Source organism: Manihot esculenta, chromosome 6 (genome assembly GCF_001659605.2).
Source record: "Manihot esculenta cultivar AM560-2 chromosome 6, M.esculenta_v8, whole genome shotgun sequence".
Lineage (NCBI taxonomy): Eukaryota > Viridiplantae > Streptophyta > Magnoliopsida > Malpighiales > Euphorbiaceae > Manihot > Manihot esculenta.
In genome coordinates, this window is record NC_035166.2 from 23,819,720 (window position 1) to 23,839,147 (window position 19,428).

At 34.8% G+C, this 19,428-nt stretch overlaps 2 protein-coding genes across 7 annotated transcripts; both read right to left on the reverse strand.

Moving 5' to 3' along the window:
* Positions 1-516: 516 nt before the first annotated feature.
* Positions 517-13,819, reverse strand: LOC110617335 (pantothenate kinase 2). 6 transcript variants are annotated; one of them, XM_021760060.2, is made up of 23 exons: positions 13,546-13,800; positions 12,570-12,897; positions 11,649-11,861; positions 11,354-11,412; positions 10,385-10,501; positions 9,851-9,970; positions 9,657-9,751; positions 9,481-9,574; positions 9,230-9,361; positions 8,127-8,239; positions 7,795-7,987; positions 6,144-6,352; positions 5,736-5,780; positions 5,558-5,606; positions 5,388-5,470; positions 4,145-4,261; positions 3,675-3,738; positions 2,945-3,091; positions 2,699-2,857; positions 2,423-2,506; positions 1,599-1,793; positions 1,321-1,392; positions 517-1,003 (listed from the first exon to the last, which is right to left on the reverse strand). In XM_021760060.2, the coding sequence occupies exons 2-23, from the start codon at positions 12,853-12,855 to the stop codon at positions 914-916; spliced, it is 2,736 nt and encodes a 911-aa protein (XP_021615752.1). In that variant the 5' UTR covers positions 12,856-12,897; positions 13,546-13,800; the 3' UTR covers positions 517-913. The 6 variants fall into 6 exon arrangements, with proteins under 6 accessions (XP_021615752.1, XP_021615753.1, XP_043813390.1 ...); XM_021760061.2 differs by having other exon boundaries at positions 12,570-12,887; positions 13,546-13,799; XM_043957454.1 differs by having other exon boundaries at positions 951-1,201; positions 12,570-12,887; positions 13,546-13,806.
* A 1,341-nt stretch (positions 13,820-15,160) lies between these two features.
* On the reverse strand, positions 15,161-17,965 carry LOC110618021 (iron-sulfur cluster assembly protein 1). Its single transcript, XM_021761023.2, has 3 exons — positions 17,558-17,965; positions 17,190-17,244; positions 15,161-15,502 (listed from the first exon to the last, which is right to left on the reverse strand). The coding sequence occupies exons 1-3, from the start codon at positions 17,841-17,843 to the stop codon at positions 15,343-15,345; spliced, it is 501 nt and encodes a 166-aa protein (XP_021616715.1). The 5' UTR covers positions 17,844-17,965; the 3' UTR covers positions 15,161-15,342.
* Between the last annotated feature and the right edge of the window lie 1,463 nt (positions 17,966-19,428).

Consider the following 19,428-nt stretch of genomic DNA (forward strand, 5'->3'; position numbering starts at 1 on the left):
CGAATAGGATAGTATTCCACTAGATTGATGCTCCACCATGAAATAAGCATCATCACCATTGACATCAAATGCTATCAAGTGTATTTGCCATTCTATTTTAGCCTATAAAACATTAAAAAAAAAAAAAAAAATCTGCCATGTTCCCATAATATATAAAGGAGAGAGAAAACAAAGGCATAGAGAAGAAGGAGTTCTTTATTTTGTCGTTTTCACATAGCGAAGGTCTACTAAATATAACTAAAGCTTTCGCTGCAACCATCATTCAGCAAAACATTTATGCATTTGAAAAAAAATTCATCAAACAAAAATTAAACCACTTATAAAATCCGCACTACACTTTCTATACGTAAATTTTATTAATATTCTTTATCTTTAATATTACAACTCAAATATAAAATCACTTATTTTCTTATAAAATAATTTACTTAAACAACATTTCAATATATAAGTTATTTTTTGAAATAATCGAAACCTAAATCTTTTTATTTTCTTTTCTTTTATAGTTTCAAAGCAATGTAACCAAACAATAGAAAATAAGTTTTTTGTAAATGAAGTTTTAAATATATAGTTATATTCTACTAAACAAACAAAGCCTAATGCTTCATTATTGTTACAGTTTCAAGTGAAAATGTGGAGTAACTGCAACCTGAGGTGACAGGTTCAACACTAGAAAAAGAAAAAAAAAAGAAAAAAAAAAGACAGCAACTGAAATATAACATTGTTTATTTTCTTCTATTTATTTTGTCTTCCTACTCATGGGGCTGAACTCATACCAGCCTCTGATGGATCCAACCAGGTCAAGCTCATATCACAGGGTTTTTCTTCTTTTGCTCTACAGAAAGTTGCCTGTTGATTTCTTTGCAGAGAGTAAAAACGACGATATAATGATGACTTGGTGATTAAAAAGCTGCTCTTAGCTGGCTGGTTCATATCTGCAGACACAGTCGTAGATGTTTCCTTCAATCAATTTTTCAGCCAATCTTTGATTCTTCACCATTGCCAGCTGCAAGAGAAAGCACACTTGTTAGATTGACAGTACTTTGACACACACACACACTCAACACTTTCTTATAAGTGAGACGTGGTTTTCCTGGACGTTTTTTCTCCCCCTGATTTAAAAGGTACAACCAACTCTCCAAAGCCCGCAACGTAGGAAGCCTTGTCCATAGGGACACCATTTCGTTGAAGGGTGCAACTAAATCTGTCCAGTGAAGATCAACAAAGCTACTTTTGCAATCTAAATCTAATTGGAAGAACACATTTAAGTGCCAACCTCAATGAGTATGAAAAGCTAAGTTAGCTAACACATTCATTTATTACCTTCAAAGCATCACATTTAAACCGAGCATTGAAGTTGGTGTGCAGAGCTCTGCCCATTCCTTCCAGGATAATCTGAAAACACAATTTTCAAGGTTTTGAGTACAGTTATAGACATTGCTTTGCAGTTTTTGCTGAAGTTTGTGTTTGCAACAGTTTGTTCTGAAACAGATCAGGAAGCTAACCGCAAGGAATTTGAAAAAAAGGGATCATAATTATAACATATAAATATATCAAGTCAACGTATAACAGGGAATAAAAAATAGGAGCCAGCCACATACCAAATCAGCATCCTTTGCTGCAGCAGCAAGCTCAGAACTGACCTGTCTCAAATCTATACATGGACTCCCACACCCATTCTCAACAACCATCAAGGGAACTGAGGAGGAATTCTCTTTTGAACCATCCAATGCGTTGATCATTGCATCCACAAGCAGGCCTCCTGCTTCAGCAGCTCTGCGAAGAATGTCACAATGCTGGGGACTAGGAGAGTCAGTTTCACTATAAAATGGCACTACGAGCAATAATTTTTTCTACGGTCTAACACAATGCACCTAATTCATTGCCTTCCCCCCACCCATCAAACGGCATTCCAAAATGCATGTTCCAGAATGTGATACATTCATACACCAAAACATGGAAATTGTTGATCCATATTTGTCTCTTTGATTCAATAATTCTGTTTAAATAGAAGTAGCCTAAATTAGGGTATTCAGTTTGAATATTGAATTTGGAATTCTAGACTACTAGTGTTTTAAATATCTAATTTAAATGTGAAGTATTGAATGAAATCTTTAGCATTATATATATACACACACACATGTGCAATCTACCACACTGCAACTCCAAGTAGTGCTTCAACAAAAGCAAACTACGAACTAGGTAACGCTGGCCTGACACTGATGTACAAGTAGACTATAGTTTCAATCTTCTATGTTTCAATTGTGCCAACAAAATCCGTGTTCAATTTCATGTCCAACCAGAGGAATCCCATGGAGATTAAAGTGTAAATACCAAGTCATATTGGAGAAGATTAAGGTGATTTTAAACAAACATATTGGAGGTCAAGGTAAACACTACCAAGCCACCATGCATATGGACAAACCTTAGCAGCCTCAGCAACAATATCAGGGAGCTCCATAGCAGTCGCATCATTTAGTGCTGGAAGGGAGTTAGCTACTAAAACAACCTGCAAACCAAGTCATCACCACTGAATTTTAGGACATCGTATTAATTTGAATAAAGATCTGGCTCACAATGAATGTTTGGGTTTAAACTAAATCTTACAGAATAGACAAAAGCTGGGCAAGAAAATCCTAAATTAGTACAGGACCAATCATTTAAAAGCCTTTTTCCAAGCGTTACAGAGATGCAAACTCACCTCAGTTCCCCGTCGAAGGAGTTCCCGCGCTAGGGGAAGCATCCCTAGAACAATGTCAGCACCTGAGTTGTCCACAAAAAGTAAAGCTCTTTTGTGTGGGCGTGGTTTCTTATCTCCGGAACTCTGCATTCTCTCTTTGAACACGTCAAAATCATCCACCTGAATGACAAGTCGGACAAATAATTTATATCAACATAGAATGCAGTCAAGTGTCCCAGATAAATATGTATTTCTATATTCAAGTACCCGCCAAGGTCTTTGCATTTTATTGCGACTCATTCTGTAAATTTCAATAATTGTTCCTTTGTGATAGAGATCCACACAGGCACGAGAACCCCAGTCAAATATGTTTGCAGCTAGAACACCCTCAATTAAGGTAAGCAATCTCGTCTCCTACAAAATAAAAAGGATTTCAGCTGATCAACACAGTTGCCAGGTAAAGTGGCAAAAATATGGTAGAACGGCTAAAAGCCTTACCAATTCAGGTTTATGTTCTTTTACATATTAAATAAATTCCTTCTTGTTTGTTTTATTTTCTTAAAAAGCAAGTTACTAACCAGAATTCTACAGTTCATGTAATGCTTATGACTGTATGAGAAGATAAAGATCCTAATAAATTTCCTAGTTTGGGTTACTTAATACTCCTAATTAGTTAGGATGTCAATTCCTAATTTGATTAGGATTGGAATTTTTATCTATTCAATAGTCAGGGTTTCCATTCCTAATTTGATTACGTTTGTAAGCTCTGTAAATAGGGCTAGTTTTCCTTTCTTTTAGTAGCTTTGGATTATGATAATTGTTTGAGAATAATATGAGAATGAGTTCTCTTTTTCTGTAAGGATTAAGTTCATTAATTTGTCCTTGTTCTTCCTTGCTCTACGTCATCATGGTTACAAGCTTTGGTGCCATTGAAACTAATTAGTGTTCCAAATGAGCAAGGGGAAAGGAAGAAGGGTAACATCAAAATTATGCATACCTCTGTCATACTATCAAGCTCCATCAACAAGTCAGGCAACACAGCAAGTGATGCCTCATTTTCCCTGTCATTCAAAATTGATAAAATACACGAAGGCAAATAAGAACACAAGTATATAGTGAAGTTTGCGCGCATCTGGAGTACGTACATGTGTGTGTATAATTTTCATGGAAAGCTAAAATACACAAGAAAATCCCTTAATTTGTCAGCTCATAAGCAAGGGAAGCCTCAATGTCATCCATGTCATGATTAGATTATTAAGGACTTTATCCAGCACTAACCATTCAATTGGGTGCTCAGCCAGCATGCTGCTTGAAAGTAGTGTCAGTGCTAAGACACACATTACAGTACATAGACAATGATCAACTAAAATGTTGAAGTGGAACACAAATCAACTCATGAAGAAAATCAGATTAAAGCTAGATTCTTCATATAATGCTTACAGGATTTTTGTGAAAATCTGTAATTACCTCTGTTTTATGCTTCTATAGGCATCAACAAAGTGGAACTCTCTCAGGCACTCTTCTCTTAGTTCCAAAAGATTGGCCAAACCTAACTTTCCATATGCCGCAGGCTCCTCCATCAACCTATTTTATGGTTGGAAGATGGCAATAAGAAACAAAATGCAGAAGCAAATCAAGGGCTATGAAGACATTCAATACATGTAGCAATGGGTGTTGAACTTGAATCACAGCTGTGGTCACAGATAATGGAAGCAATAATTTAATACTAATGGCAACTGCCTACAGCTAGTTAGCTACGCAATTTTTTTTTAAATGTTTTAAAATTCATGAAATGAATAAATTTTAAATATAATTACAACTAAGATGTACAACTGAATAGTAAGCACAACTATATCAACTATAAACATTAAATTGATCCTTCTAGACATCATTAGAAACCAAAAACTAGGATCCTGATCCTGAATAGGCATATGGAGTGTGGCTCATTCTAGTAGAATCCTGAATAGACTGGAAGAATATGGATGTATAAGTGTAAATTAATTAGTGTCTTTCATTTCAAGTAAACTTTCACTATTCAATAATCTTCTCTCAAGAAAAGAAGAATTGTAAATGTGGAAAAGTTGGTGGAATTTGTGAGGAACAGATGGAGAGGTGTAGAAACTAGAAATAGATTAAGCTCTCTGCCTCTCTTCCCCACAAATAAACATAATTCTATCAATCGACTGGCCACTAACCATTGTGGTTTTTTTACCTCTACCATTTAAAGGGGAGAATCAATAATGGTACCCTGAAAAACTCATAAATATTGTTACGGGCTGATATTTAAAATCATTATAGAACCAATAAAAAGCAATGACATGCTCAATTCACACAGTTGACATATACAACAACTAAATCCAAACAACAATAAAAACAATAAAAAACACCGATGTTTCCAGATTCTTTATGATAAATTGATGAAAGATTTGTAACACAAATTTTAACTTCCATGAAGAATCATGGTGCAGAATATTTAAAGGACGTAGTAGGTTATTTCATTCATTAATCATTGACAAGGTCTATATTGGCATGACATGGTTGCAGAACATGGTGAGATGGGTCAGAACTTGGTTCAACCTCACAACAGATGTATAATATTTACTTTAAAAAATCTATCTTCAAAGTTCTTGTCCTTATCTAACCTGTTCCTTGAGGTAACAGTACAGGCAATACTCAAACATCATATACCAGATGGTAGGAGTCGGAGTACCTTGCTAAGTGAGCAGAAAAAGCACGAGCAAAAGCATCGCCCCTTCTTCTGGCATCATCAGTTCCACCTTCACTTGCCACTGCCTACCAAATTTTCGCATGAAGTTCTTAAATTTACAAAATTGACATTTGCAGTAGTCCAACTCATATTTAATGACATTGATGTAGTACCTTATCAACAAGATCTGGCAAATGCTCAGATAATACAGTAAACCAATACCTATTATAAAATACAAAAAAAAAACCTTCAATTTAGGGATGGTAATGATAGATGCTAACTAGTTTAGTATTATTTTCTACAGGGATTGTAGAAAATAAAGCAAAGTTCCAGAATCCATTATGCACTCACTCTAACTCAACGTGATCTGAGAGGTCAATAGTGTTTGGCTCATACCTGTTGGCATGCAAGTTCACCAAGTTAGATAGGCATGAAAGGCAAATGATTGTTCAGATAAATTACACCATACAATAATATTCTATATATATATATATATATATATTTGCAGATTCAGGTAATAGCCATTTGGCTAAAATCTAAAATTGAGTATTAAAAGAGTGGAAAAAGTAATGGGCAACTTTTCTACATAATGCTTTTTCTACCCAAAATGTTGCCAGCTACATGTTTTTGGGAAGCAATTGAATGCCATGATCGGGTTCAGAACCTTAATATTCAGTAGTATCATGAGATATTTAGTGGGACTGACACATGAAATCATCTAAACGGAGCAATTAAAAAATGAAATGAAGTTCCGCATACATTTTTGGGTCTGCCAATAGAGGAAACACCTCCAAAGTGGGCACAAGATGAAGGACGCCAACATTTAATGCACTTGCATCGGAACGCAGAGTTCCACCTTTGGATGAAGGAACCTCAAAGCCACCAAGTCCAGTGGTTCCAGGTGGAGCCATAGGTACAGGAGCTGTAATCTCAGTTCCCTTTAGCACAAACTTTTCCATCCAAGAAATCTGCACGTGAATCGAAGGTAAATGGCTTATGAAGAATAATAGGAAAACAGAGACCATAAATTCAAACATTCAAGAGAAAGTATGGGTATTGAATGCTTAAACAAGAAGCAATTGAAAAATTTCTATCATCTAAGCCATTATCAGTAAAATTTTGTTTTCTATTCACTACAAAATTGGGAAGGAAGAAACAAAAACCTAAAAGGATTCTGGTCAAGACCTTTGTATGTGAGGACTACACTCACAAATGACAAGCTCAAAATGTAATTCAGATTCAGAATGAAGGATGTTCATCCTGCCTCATACTAATATTCACAGATCAAAGCCAGTATAAAAGGGGCCTCGTGGTCCTCTAAATTGTCCAGGAGTTACCATATTAAGATGACTTGCATATAGCAAACTCTTGGGTAAGAGGTTAAAAAGATCAGTTTTCCACAAAGGTAAATGAAGTTGTGAAATTTTCAATCACTTAAGTCAACTTCAAAGCTTTTGTTGGTAAGCCTCTATAAATTAGGACCTTTTTACCTTTAATAGCTCTCAATTTTCTTTGAGATGTCCCTTTTCCTTTTTGCTACACAAGATAGATGCCTGCATCTTTTATTAAGAATCTATTCCTTGTTGATATCTAAAATATCTAGAATAAAGGAAAAAAAAAAGATACATGATTCCAAAGAATCTCTGTAATGGAGTTACTTTTGCCAACTTTTATTTGTTTGTGCCAGCTGCTATACCAGAAGCAACAAATTGTAATATAAATAGTGGGACCTTCCTGTGTCTGCTTATCTATTCCATTTACAAATTTCAGGGGAACCAAGATGTACACATTATACCAATAATTACATGGGTTTTTTTTGTCAAAGTACAAATATCATATGGTTACTACATATTTATTCAGGTTCTTATTTCAATCCTCAAAGAACAACAATATGCTTTAATAATTCCAAATTCTCTTCATTGCATTCAAGTGTTCATTAATAAAATCGATTCAGACTCCTCAGTCCTTACCAGTTACCATGTTATATCCTAAGACTTGGTTGAAGTTGAAGACTAGCATGGACAGTGCTTATGCCAATTGTTTCGAAAGTTTTCAACAACTGGGCCTTCAGTAAAGGGCTTTTTAGCATGAATTCATTTTTTAAAGGTAGAAATCATTTGTGTGCATATAAGTATTTGTATATTTATTTTATATATTTATATTTAATAAAATTGTAAAGTTTAATTTTTATATCTTTCAGCTACATATTTATATAATTACTTTGATTCAGTTTGGTTACTCACAAGTTCTGTAAAGAAAAAAAATAACAAAATCAATTGATTTGGTTAACCAAAATTTTTAGATTAGTTTTGAGTTTTTAGGTTTTCCTGATTTTAATTTTCTTCCAATCAAGAACCCATGATTTCCAGGGAGTTGCCAATCAGGTCATATTTTTCCAAACAGCACTTGCCTTCTCATTCAAGTCTCCGAGTGGAGGCCCATGAATCTTTCCACCAGTATATGGTGCACCCATGGGAAACCTTTCAACTAAGTGGTGAACCATTAAATCATCAAGACCATGCTTTTCATAGCTCATAAATGCACCTAAAGCACCCAAAAAACCTTCATGCCGCAGAAACATTGCTTGTGCTTCTCCTTTTGACCTAGGCAATAAATACTTTAGATAATCACAACAATAGACAAAAACTGCTCATTCTTCAGGCAATAGAAAAGTAACAACATAAATTTTGTCAGCCTTAGCTCAACTAAAAGAACTTCTACACTTGAAAAAATGTTACCTACCAGAAATGGACCGCAAAGGAGATTGTGTCCATGGTATAAGCATGACCTCGTATAAAGAAACCTCCAAAGAAGATCCTCTTAAGCCCAAATCTAAGAGCATTCAAGTATGAAATCTGCAGAGCAAAACAGCCAATACAGTAACCAATATATCATACCAATTACATGACTGTTTATCTGGCATAATTATGTCAGGCAAAATGCCAACACCACCTAACAACAATATATATAACAAGTTTTCTGATATCTAAAAAACAATACAGTAGAATTTATAAATGACAGGTCACCTTAATGAGAACAAGATATACCCCATTAATTTCAACATGAGATAGCAAATAAATTCACTAGCTAGTGAACATGTTAATACAAGCATGCTTAAAGTCAGAGACAGAGATGACCAAAGGATGATACTATGATGCTGATGGCCACAGGATGATTGTATAATGCACTTGAGATTTTATAAGCGTTTCAGCAATAACAATCAATTTTATGCTAATATAGAAGTTTTCAGTAGGAAGAGAATTTAGTCTTCATATCATGATTCCTACAAATCCCAACAATTGACCACTTCCATGCCCTAAAATCAAAGAAGAAAAAACTACTTCTTGTTACTTTTATCTGAAATCAGGTTTTCTTTCAAACAATCAAAAGATGGCTTTCATCACACAAATTGATCCGCAAATCAAACACTTCATATGACTGCTTAAAAAGGGTGGCCCAAGCATCCACACTTGTAGGCTCTAAGGAGGGTTTATGTGCATAGACTTACCACTACTTTGTAGAGAGGTTTGAGCCGGGTTGATGTGTATAGACTTACTACTACTTTGTAGAGAGGTTGTTTCCATGGCTCAAACCATAAATAAAATTTTACCATTACCCTCTCACTTCATAATTGTTACTTTTATCAAAATGTTAACAGGTTATAGCATCATCAATAATATCTTGGAAGGAAATACTAGAAACGACCTGGAGGATAGACAATCTAAATACTAGAAACCAGACATATCACTTTATACAGTCAGAATCTTTCCTTGTTACTTTTGTTAGAAGGGAAATCAACAGATGAAAAAAAAATTCTATAAAATAAAATCTTTTGCCCAACACACCTGCCCAATGTTATATGAAATCATTCGCAAGAGGGACAGGGAAATGTCTTCTGGTCTGTAGTCTTCGAGTTCCTTCTTTTCAGAAATAGCCTTGCCAAAACTGGAAGCAATTGTTGATGCCGAGAGACCAATCTATGATTAATTTCACAACAATGTATTTGAGAAAAAAAAAATTTACAGTACCAATCACCTTGCAGTTACAATGCATTTCAATGTCACTAACAAAGGATCAAATATCAGAATTGGCATACCTTACCATAATCCATACCACCATAAATGTCACCAACAAGCATGTCAATAGTCCTATTATCTCCCCTTTGACTCAACTCTAGCAACTCATCAAAACTGAAATGGCATGAATAAGGACAGACATGAGTAAAACTTCTGAAAAGAGGACATATAAGGATCATATAGATATCATAAGAACCTTTTGCACTTAGTTAACAGCCTTCCCAAGCCCCAGTAAGTACCACCGCCAACATTTGTCCCACTAACCCTTTCAAACTTCCCATCTCCATCAACCTATACCAATATAGAAAGCAAATCATACCCTCATATTTTTTACCACATTCAAGCTCAAGCACTGGGAAGCTAACAACACGAAAACAAAAGAAAATGTACCTTGATCATACTAACACCAGATCCAACATTAACAAGAAGATAAGGGAACAGATCATTATGGTCAATCTGTACAAACTTTTTATGACCCTCCATGTGTGTGAAAGCTTCATGGCGTATAGCCTACACAAAAAAATCATGCCTGCTTAAAAACACAGAAGAACATTCCCACAACTCCATTTACCCAAAATGAGAATGGCGCCACCGTATCCATTCCAACTAACCAGTATCTGAAATACACTGCAATCATGCCTGTCTACAATAGCTAAGAGGAAAAACTGAAGCACAATGCTATTAAGGCTTACCATGAACTAGGTGGATGAGGATAAGAACAAGAACTAAAAACTTTTTTGCATCTCTGCATCGAGCATATATTCTAATACCACCAGACAAGAAAAACTATAAACCATGTTCAAACCAGAGGACAACTAGGTTGAAAAAGATTGGAACCGAGAGAAGAATTCAACCCTTAAATTAATAGCAATAATTCCATAGTATTAGAAATTAAATAAATATCAATTTGTATCACGAATCTACCTTCAGCAAAAAATTTGCTCCTGCCACAAGACAGTCCATCTCATCTTCTTTGTCAAGACTAACCCCAAGCTTTTCTTTGAAAAGGTCTGCAAACTTGTATGCACCACCACCTGTTGCCTTCTCACATCAATACGTTAATATAGGTATGTGTCAGAACTATATGTCTGGATTAGACTAGCAAAAACAAGAAATTTGAGTCCTAAATATGGAAATATGTCTCAAGTCCAGAAGCAAGGATGTCTAGTATTGAGAAAAATGACAAACTATGAACAAAGGGAATCTGAACCAAACAATTCATGTACAGCTACCTCGTAGTTGACGCTTTTAAAAGATCAAATAAAAAATCCAAGTCATCAGGCCCAACCAGTGCCAGCATATAGTGCAAGCACCTTTTGGAAAAAAATTCCAGTTCCAGCATAGGCCAATGGAGAAAACCATACTGACAGTCACTATGCAATCAAGATTTGTGATCCTGGAAAGTACTGCTGCCCCTATGTAATCCAATCACAGAAGAACCTAAGTCACTTAAGCTCTCTAATTTTCCAGCATTTTTTCATAAAATCCAGTTATGGTTCTCTCTGCACAGGCTACATCCCTGCCTATCGTGCCTTTTATTTTCAGTTCATTCTGCAACCCTCCTTTTGTTTCAAGAATTTTAAGGGGGCCTCTCAAGCGCTAGTGGTTGTACTGTATGAAAGATGGGCAGCGAGTGAAAAATTAAAAAAATACAAATACATAACTAGAGTAGTAAATAATGTCACTATGCTCTCTTGTAATAGCTTTCCCACATGTTTTGCGGCATACAAAGAAATCGCAGAGACTATAATTTACTAAGCCCTAAAGAAAATGAAAATTTTGTACTAGTTTTCCGTTTGTGATACTAGTTATTATCTGTTTTATACAATGCGCATAATTAGCTCCAAAGAGACAGGTGGATTGAAATTTATGTGATGCAATGACAAAGTTTACCTTAATTTCAGCACTGCAATTAGCTGGGGTCTCAGAAAGCCAACCATGTGAGTCAATTCCTGTAATGAGAAAATAATCAGACTCATCAAGAGAAGAAGAGGAGGAAAAGAGAATGGAGTTGATAACTGTCACAAAATAAACACAGTTCTCAAACTGATACAAAAGCATCACAAAGTACAATAGAAATTGGAGTTGGTAATGATATCCACATAAACACAGTTCTCAAACTGATACAAAAGCATTAAAAATACAAAAGAAATGTGGAGAGATGAAAAGTGAATGCAGGCATGCATACCACCACGGTGAAGCTGCTTGGAAGAAATAAAGTCTAAGCATTCATTAATCTTTCTTGTCTCAAACTTCACAAAATGAAGCCTTCCACCAAGAATGGGATAACTTCTCCTATTACCATTGGAGATCCCTAATCTCTCCTTAACTGTATTCTTCCTCTTATCATTTATTTTTCTATCTTCATGTCTTGAAAAATACACCAACTTGATTAGAGATCCTGCCACCAGATAATTTTCAACAAGCCATAAGAGACTATCAACAACTCTGAGGTTGATACAATGCAACTTCACTAAGCATATTCCTGTTTAAAATGAAAATAAAAATAAAGGAAAAACAATTGACACAATAGGCAGGCAGCCTATTAACTATCAAAATTGCAATTGCCGACCTAAGTCTTCACTCAGAAAGATACATGCTGAATGGAGATAGGCAATCATAACATTCATCCAACACAGATGTTGCATGTATTTCTCATAATCAGGTTAATATTCATATTAGAACTTCATTAAGGAAAGAAGTGGAGGAAAGAACATCTCTGCATTTAGAATATCATATTAATTATATCCATTCGGAGTTTGAAATTACAACTTGTATTATTTAAGTCATTACTCATCACAGAGATCTGGATAAGGAAATTCTCCCTCCCAAATAAAGTTGATTAAAGAAGTGAGTAAAACATTATGAAGAAAACGGCCATGAGAAGACTGTTAAATAAAGTAACTGGATAAAAAAGAGACAGAAAGGGGGAAAAGGTGTCATCATAAGTGGAAGCCCATCAAAGTCCGAACATGATTCCATGTTATTCCTCCCAAAGAGCAAAGAACGCTATCAAATTAAAACACAACAGACACACACACTAGACTTATCACCAAAACAAAATAGCAGAACGAAAAGGATAGTCACAAAGCTGAGTTATACGTTGTACCTCCAATATCAAGAGCCAAATGGGATATGTCATCAGATTGATTAGGCAATAGAATTGTAGGGTCCCTTTCTTCAGAATTCCCCAGAATTGCAGCCTTGCTAAGATCCAGCTGGGGTCTGGAACCGGACCTGTGAATGGAATTACCTGTTGGAGGAGCCATTTCTCTGTCACCTTGACCCCCCTCCTCTCTCACTTTGTCTATAAGAACGTCTTTTATCTCAGCCTCTTCCCTTGTTTCTATTATATCGTTAGTTCCAAGAATTGGTTCATCTATTAAACCAGCCATTAATCCAAAAATCTCACAAGCCGCTATCCAACCTACACACCACTGTTTTGGGTCAGAGGCTGGATTGGTCACTTGTCCCACACTAAACAATGACATAAATCTTTATATGTACACTAGCAAAGTAGGCACCAAAAAGGGTCAAAGAGAAAACAACAACTTGAACATAAATAAGTATACACAACTAACTTTCCAAACATTGACTATGTATGGAATGATACTTTCACCTATTCCATGCATAATTAATGGCTAAAAATCCTGTGCTCACATGATTGGTATTGTATTGATTATATCACCTAAATTTAGAGCCTACATTTAAAAAAGAGCAATTCAATACCCAAAAACCAAAAAAAAAGAAAGGAAAAAATTTTGTCAATATGATAAGGCCCACCTCACAGGTATGAGATTTAATGCATCAATTCCACAACCAAAAGCAAACTGCGTAATTACATTTAATGATCAAAACCATTATACAACAATCGCACACCAACCAAAACCAATTCAAATTGAATACAGTTAAGCCAAACCCATACAACAGTCAAAGAAAAAAGGGCAGATAGTCAAAACTGAAAAGAACCCATCAAATAAAATAACAAGTAAAAAATGAAATACATTTGGTGGAGATAGATTGGAGAGAACAGTTCAACTAGTGAAATTAATAAACGGGAAAAGAAACGGAGAGAAAATGCAGACCTGATCAAAGCAACTCTTTGTTTGATGACAGATTAGTTTGAGTAGCTGATTCGGGTACGAGAAGCAAAGAATGAGAAGAAAAGTTTGTGTTTACGAGCTAAAACGGTTTAAACAAAAAGTTTGCAGAGGGAGAGGAATAATTGAGATTTTTTGTAGATTTGTCGGTTCCTGGTCTTACTATGAAGTTTAAGAATTACACGCGGAGACAGAGCGTGAAATCACGCCAGTCAATGGGAGCTACGGTTCTATGCTGTTGTTTTCGCGCCGCCCTTCGATAATCTGCAAAATAATACAAATTAAATTAACTTTAATTTCAAGGCATATACTAATTGGATCCTTTTTTGGGAAGTTTAATTTGAATGATAGATATGTCATCGTACGTGAGTGATAAGTTTTAGGAAAATTTTAAAAGTTTTTTTTTTGAATCTGAGGAAAATTTTAAAAGTTATAGGCTCCATTACTCGTATTTTTAGTAAATGAATTCTAAGTCAAAGTATAAAAAAGTCGTTTTTTGAAATTTTGAAAACTAAATAATTAGATAAAAAATTCAAAAAAGTGACTTTTACAAAATATTTTCGTTATTTTTTTTATATACCTTAACTTTTACAAATAAAATTTTATTATAATTACTCTCATAAGGAATCCATTGATTTTTTTTTCTAAAAAATAATGAAAAATGCGTTGATATATATAACCAACCATTTCGTATAAATATATAACAAATTAATTAAAATTGAAATTAAAAATATTAAATTTTATTTTTCACTATAAATTTATTTTTTAATGTCATTAGAAAATTAATAAGTTATACTATTATTGATTTATTTAATTTTATTTAATATTTTAATTATAATTTATAAATAAATTTAAATTAAAAAATGAAATTTTACCATTTTTAACTTCATTATATAATTTCAAGATAAATTTAGCTTACTCTTATAACACCATATCGCATAACTAAACCATTTAAAAATACAACTAAAATGACATAACTGAACCATTTATCTTGTGGCACCCTCAACCATTTAACAATGTCCCAAAATATACTTTTATATTAAAATTGCAAAGCCGAATCTTAATTACAATTTCAAATTGTTCTACTGTCATGAAATATTTTCAAAATTCAGAATGCTACAAAATCATTTTCTTTATCAATTTCAAAGAAGTAGATATATTTTTTACCTAAATTTATTTCTATACTTTTAGTTACAAAATGTTCTCAGTCGGACACTAAAAATTCTTCACTTGGAGCTAAAATTTACTATTCTGAAGTAGATAGAATATGAATAACCATTCACATGAAATCGACAGAAGACATTCTCAATTTCATCACGGGATGGGGCAAACGTAGAATTAGAAACAAAACCAATTGACGCCTTTTAATCATGACTGATCCTTTTCTTAATCCCTCTGGGCTCTATCACCTACTTCCAAGCATTAAATAATCTATAGATGATTCATCCAGGGTCGGTGAAAAACCACCGCTTTCTTAGGCTTGAACTCTCATTTTTAAGCATGGCTGTAAGAGAAGAAACTTCTATGTTAACCTAAAATACTTGTATAATCCAGTCAAATCCACTAGATGTCGGACATTCGTATATGGAATCAAAGATAATTTACATACGTAACATCCATTCATATAAACTTTATAAAACTAAAATGAAACCCTTACATGGCAGGACCTGAACTCCAGCCTCAGGCACAGTTAAAATAAGGTGTGATCCATTATTATAGCTACATAATAGCCATTCGGTTGAACGTTACATTTTCATCATCAGCATATACACTTGAATACATTCAAGCTTGAGCAGCTTGCTCAACAGGCGCAGCATTAGGAGTGCCATCAGCTTTTGCACGTTTTGTTTGGTAATCCTTTACAGCTGCCTTGATAGCATCCTCAGCAAGCATGCTGCAGTGAAGCTTCACCGGTGGAAGAGACAGATGCTTTGCAATCTCCCTGCAGGAAATTAAAAATCACAAGACATTAGAAAATCATATGCAGCAAAATTAAGAAACTTGCAGTACTCGCAAGACCACCACAGATTTTTCACCTTAATAATTTTCACTTAACGAAGGATCCCTTAGGAGTTAGGGTGCAGCCAACACATGACATTGCAATCCCAGGATTGGTCACGAAAACAAGAAAATAGGGTGGAGAGAGAGGGAGAGCGAATCGTCTTCATTTGCATACAATTTGCAATTTATTTCCAAATCTGACTTTGTTGTATTCTGAAAGCCTCTATATAATTTTCCCTCTCTCAAACTACCTCCGTTCGCCTCTCATATCCATTACCCATTTTACATGTCATTTCAACAGATGATGGTTCAAAATATTGAGTAGACGATCTAAGAACCTCAACAGAGTAAAGATTTATCTCCAATTAAAGCCAAAACAAAAGGGGGGGGGGGGGGGAATTGCTGGATTAGAGGTCATAATGGCTCCTAATATCATTAAAATCTATTTCATTCACAGCCTGTTTTATTATGATTGCCCCATCACCACCCATCTTAATCCTAATTCCTAAACCCTTTATACGAATAACATGTATGTACTTGATAATATCAATGAAGAGCTCAAGAAATTTGTTCGCAGAGATATTTTGATGAGTAAACTTTGCAAGATACATATGCTTCCGCTTGAAGAATTTCTTCAAATTCAAAAGCTTAGGATGCATGACAAGATGTCCGAGTTACAAGGACCCCACTTTGCAAGATACATATGCTTCCGCTTAAAGAATTTCTTCAAATTCAAAAGCTTAGGACGCATGACAAGACATCCAAGTTACAAGGACCCATTTGACGCCTTGCATAGATGAGATTAGCCAGTCATCTATTGGATCTTCAACAAACAGAAATATGGAAAACAAAGCCCTTAATTGAAGAAAGATAGTCCAGGAAGGTTGGAGGATTGTTTGAGAATCCCAAAGCAGATAAATGTCACAGAAGGTCATGACAACATCTCTATGAAATGTTGTTGTTGTTTTTCTCTTCTTTTTTTTTTTTTCCCCTTTCTGCTTAGAAAATCTATCCTATAGTAAGTCAGCAGATAATCTGCCTTGTACTTCATTCTTGTGTTATGAAAAACTTATAGCGTGGATGAAAGTTCCAAAAGTCCACTCATCATCCTGATTAGGACTACGAGACTAAAAGGTACCACGCCACTACACTAGATGCACACGCAATGATAGTAGTCAGCTCATAATGCCTCTGTTCCATGCTAAAAGACACTTCCTAGTTTCATCTAATGAGGCCTAAGAGAAAGGCTTTATCCTCCTGATTTAGAGGAAAGTAGAAAGATTAGGTTTAAGAATGGCTCTATAATTATATTTAGGAAAGCATAATATCTGCATGAGCCCTTACTGCAAAAGTAGAAGGGGAAGTTCCTATTCTATCCAGTAAACTGAAGAGTTGAGAACCCTTGGAAGAACAATCACAGTAGCTAGGCATACATGACAACAATATATTAAGTGCGAAAGCTGGAAAAATTACAATACTAATTTAAGAAAATCACCATTCAATATAAACATTTCCTTCCATGATACTCCATTCAATGAAACAATTAAAGGACATATTGTAAAACACCACCAGTAAAGGTATCAAAACAACTAAGATGTATAAAATTAGAAGGAAAGTCATCCACTCACGTGTTTTTTATGGTTAAAACTTCCTCCATCTGTTTCCCTTTCACCCATTCAGTAGCTGCAAAAAGACGAAAATGAGTAGGTATACAATGTTGAGAGCATTTAAATAAATGCTGCGACTTTGAGAATAAACTAATACAGACACGGACGCGCAAATCCTATCCTCGAAACTGTCTCCGATATTACTCTGTGCATAACCCATGACTGCAAGTGCAATTTATATTTCCAATTTATTTGCATCCTTGAACCAAAAAGTTGAGCCACAGAGCAATATCTCGTTGAAATTTGAATTGGACTTCCTCTCAGTTTCCTTCTCTCGACAATCAAATAATCAGCGTATATAAGAAAATAATAATTGGAAAAAAAATTACCTACAGAAGAGGAGGCAATAGCGGAGCCACAGCCGAAGGTTTTGAAGCGAGCATCAACGATCTCTCCAGTCTTCTCGTCGACCTTAATCTGCAGCTTCATGACATCCCCACAGGCTGGTGCACCTACGAGCCCCGTTCCCACTGTAGGATCGTTCTTATCGAAGGAACCAACGTTCCGGGGGTTATTAAAGTGATCTATCACGTTCTCGTGGTAGAAACGCGGTAATATCGGGGAGAGCCGTGGAGGCACCTGCCCAAGCAGTTTCTTCGAAGCGAGCCTCAGCATTTGTTGCGTTGATCGGCAATTGTTAGGGTTTCAGTACGGTCCGATTGATTTCACTTCTCTCTCTAGTGAGTATTTGTGAACAGAAGTGGATGAGGATGAAGATTGTGGGTTTTGTAGGGTTTGGGATTGAATGGCGGTTAAAGAATCACACGTGTAGGGTGGAGATTCTTCTGGATTTTTATAGATTTATTTGGTTTTTGGGAGGAATGATTTGAAACGTGTAACTCCTTCCAGGAATACTGGATTTGGATGAGGATTCAAAGCCGATATCGGTTTAAATCAAACTGGGCGGAGCTGAGATTGTGGGCCGTTTGCCCAACTAGATTCTTGAAACACAATCCTTTGGGCATTGTTACTTGATAAAAGGCTTGTCATGGGCCCAGTCTCAAATCAATCAATGGTAGGGGGAATGTTATAAAGACTAAAAAATAAAATACAATCTTCACTTTCTTTGATTTGAAAAATGAGGAAAAACAGAAGGAAAATAAATTTATTTTATTTTATTTATTATATCCAATTTATAGACAAAACAAAACAAATTTATACATAAATCTTTCTATTAATTTATACATAAATATTTAGATGTGATAAGTTTTATCGTACTTAACGGTGTTGTAATTTAATTTATTGTTAAAAAAATATTAAATTTTTGAACTTTTGTTAAATGAAAATGATATATATTATTGCTAAAAACAAAACTCACTAATAATATATTCGTTTTGATATGATAAAACATGTGTTTGATGCGCCAGTTTTGAAAGACTTGAAGTTTCGAACATGGATTCTTCATAATAATGCATTAAACAGTAAAATCGCACTTCCCTCTTGGTTATCTTTGGCCCATCAAAGGGGACATTCCCTTTTAGCAAATGATTCTTTTTCAAAGTTATCAACAATAATAATACATTTTCTTACGTGCCATAAAGCTATATAGCTATATATTTAATATTATGTTAACACATGAAAAGCAATTGAGAAAAACAAATAGTATAAATTAATTTATAAATAAATTTAAATTGGTGGTAAGTGCATCTGAATAAATTTGAGAGATTTTAGATTTTATTCTCTCAGTTTTTAATCTTTCCGATTTTCAATCCCATTTGAAAAAAATAAAATAACGTATAATTTAAGAACAATTTTAATTTTCTGTGGATAATTTTTATCTGAAAAAGGTAAAGTAGAAAGTTTTTAGTGCACAAAGATATATAGCTAGAGTTGATGATTCCTTAGGGATTATTTGTTGGATATCTCTTCAAAGGTCCACTGCTCCATCACTTCATCGCTTTTGATGATGACAACTTACGAAACATTTCATGTCTTTCAACATCATCTTTATATCTTCGTTCTCTTTTGATTTGTTTTAGTTCTCTCAATGTTTGAGCAGTCCATTTTGACTACTTTCTATCAGAATGAGCTAAGGCAGAAAATAAAGGAAACTATACACACAATATATGGCAAACAGTTTCCAAACTTTTGTGACCCTCTCTCTTGTTATTGTCCCCATTTCACAAAGCTTCTCATTTCAACGTCCTTTTTTTTGCATGCCTATCTCATTCAGCTTCATTATTAGATCGCAATAATTCAT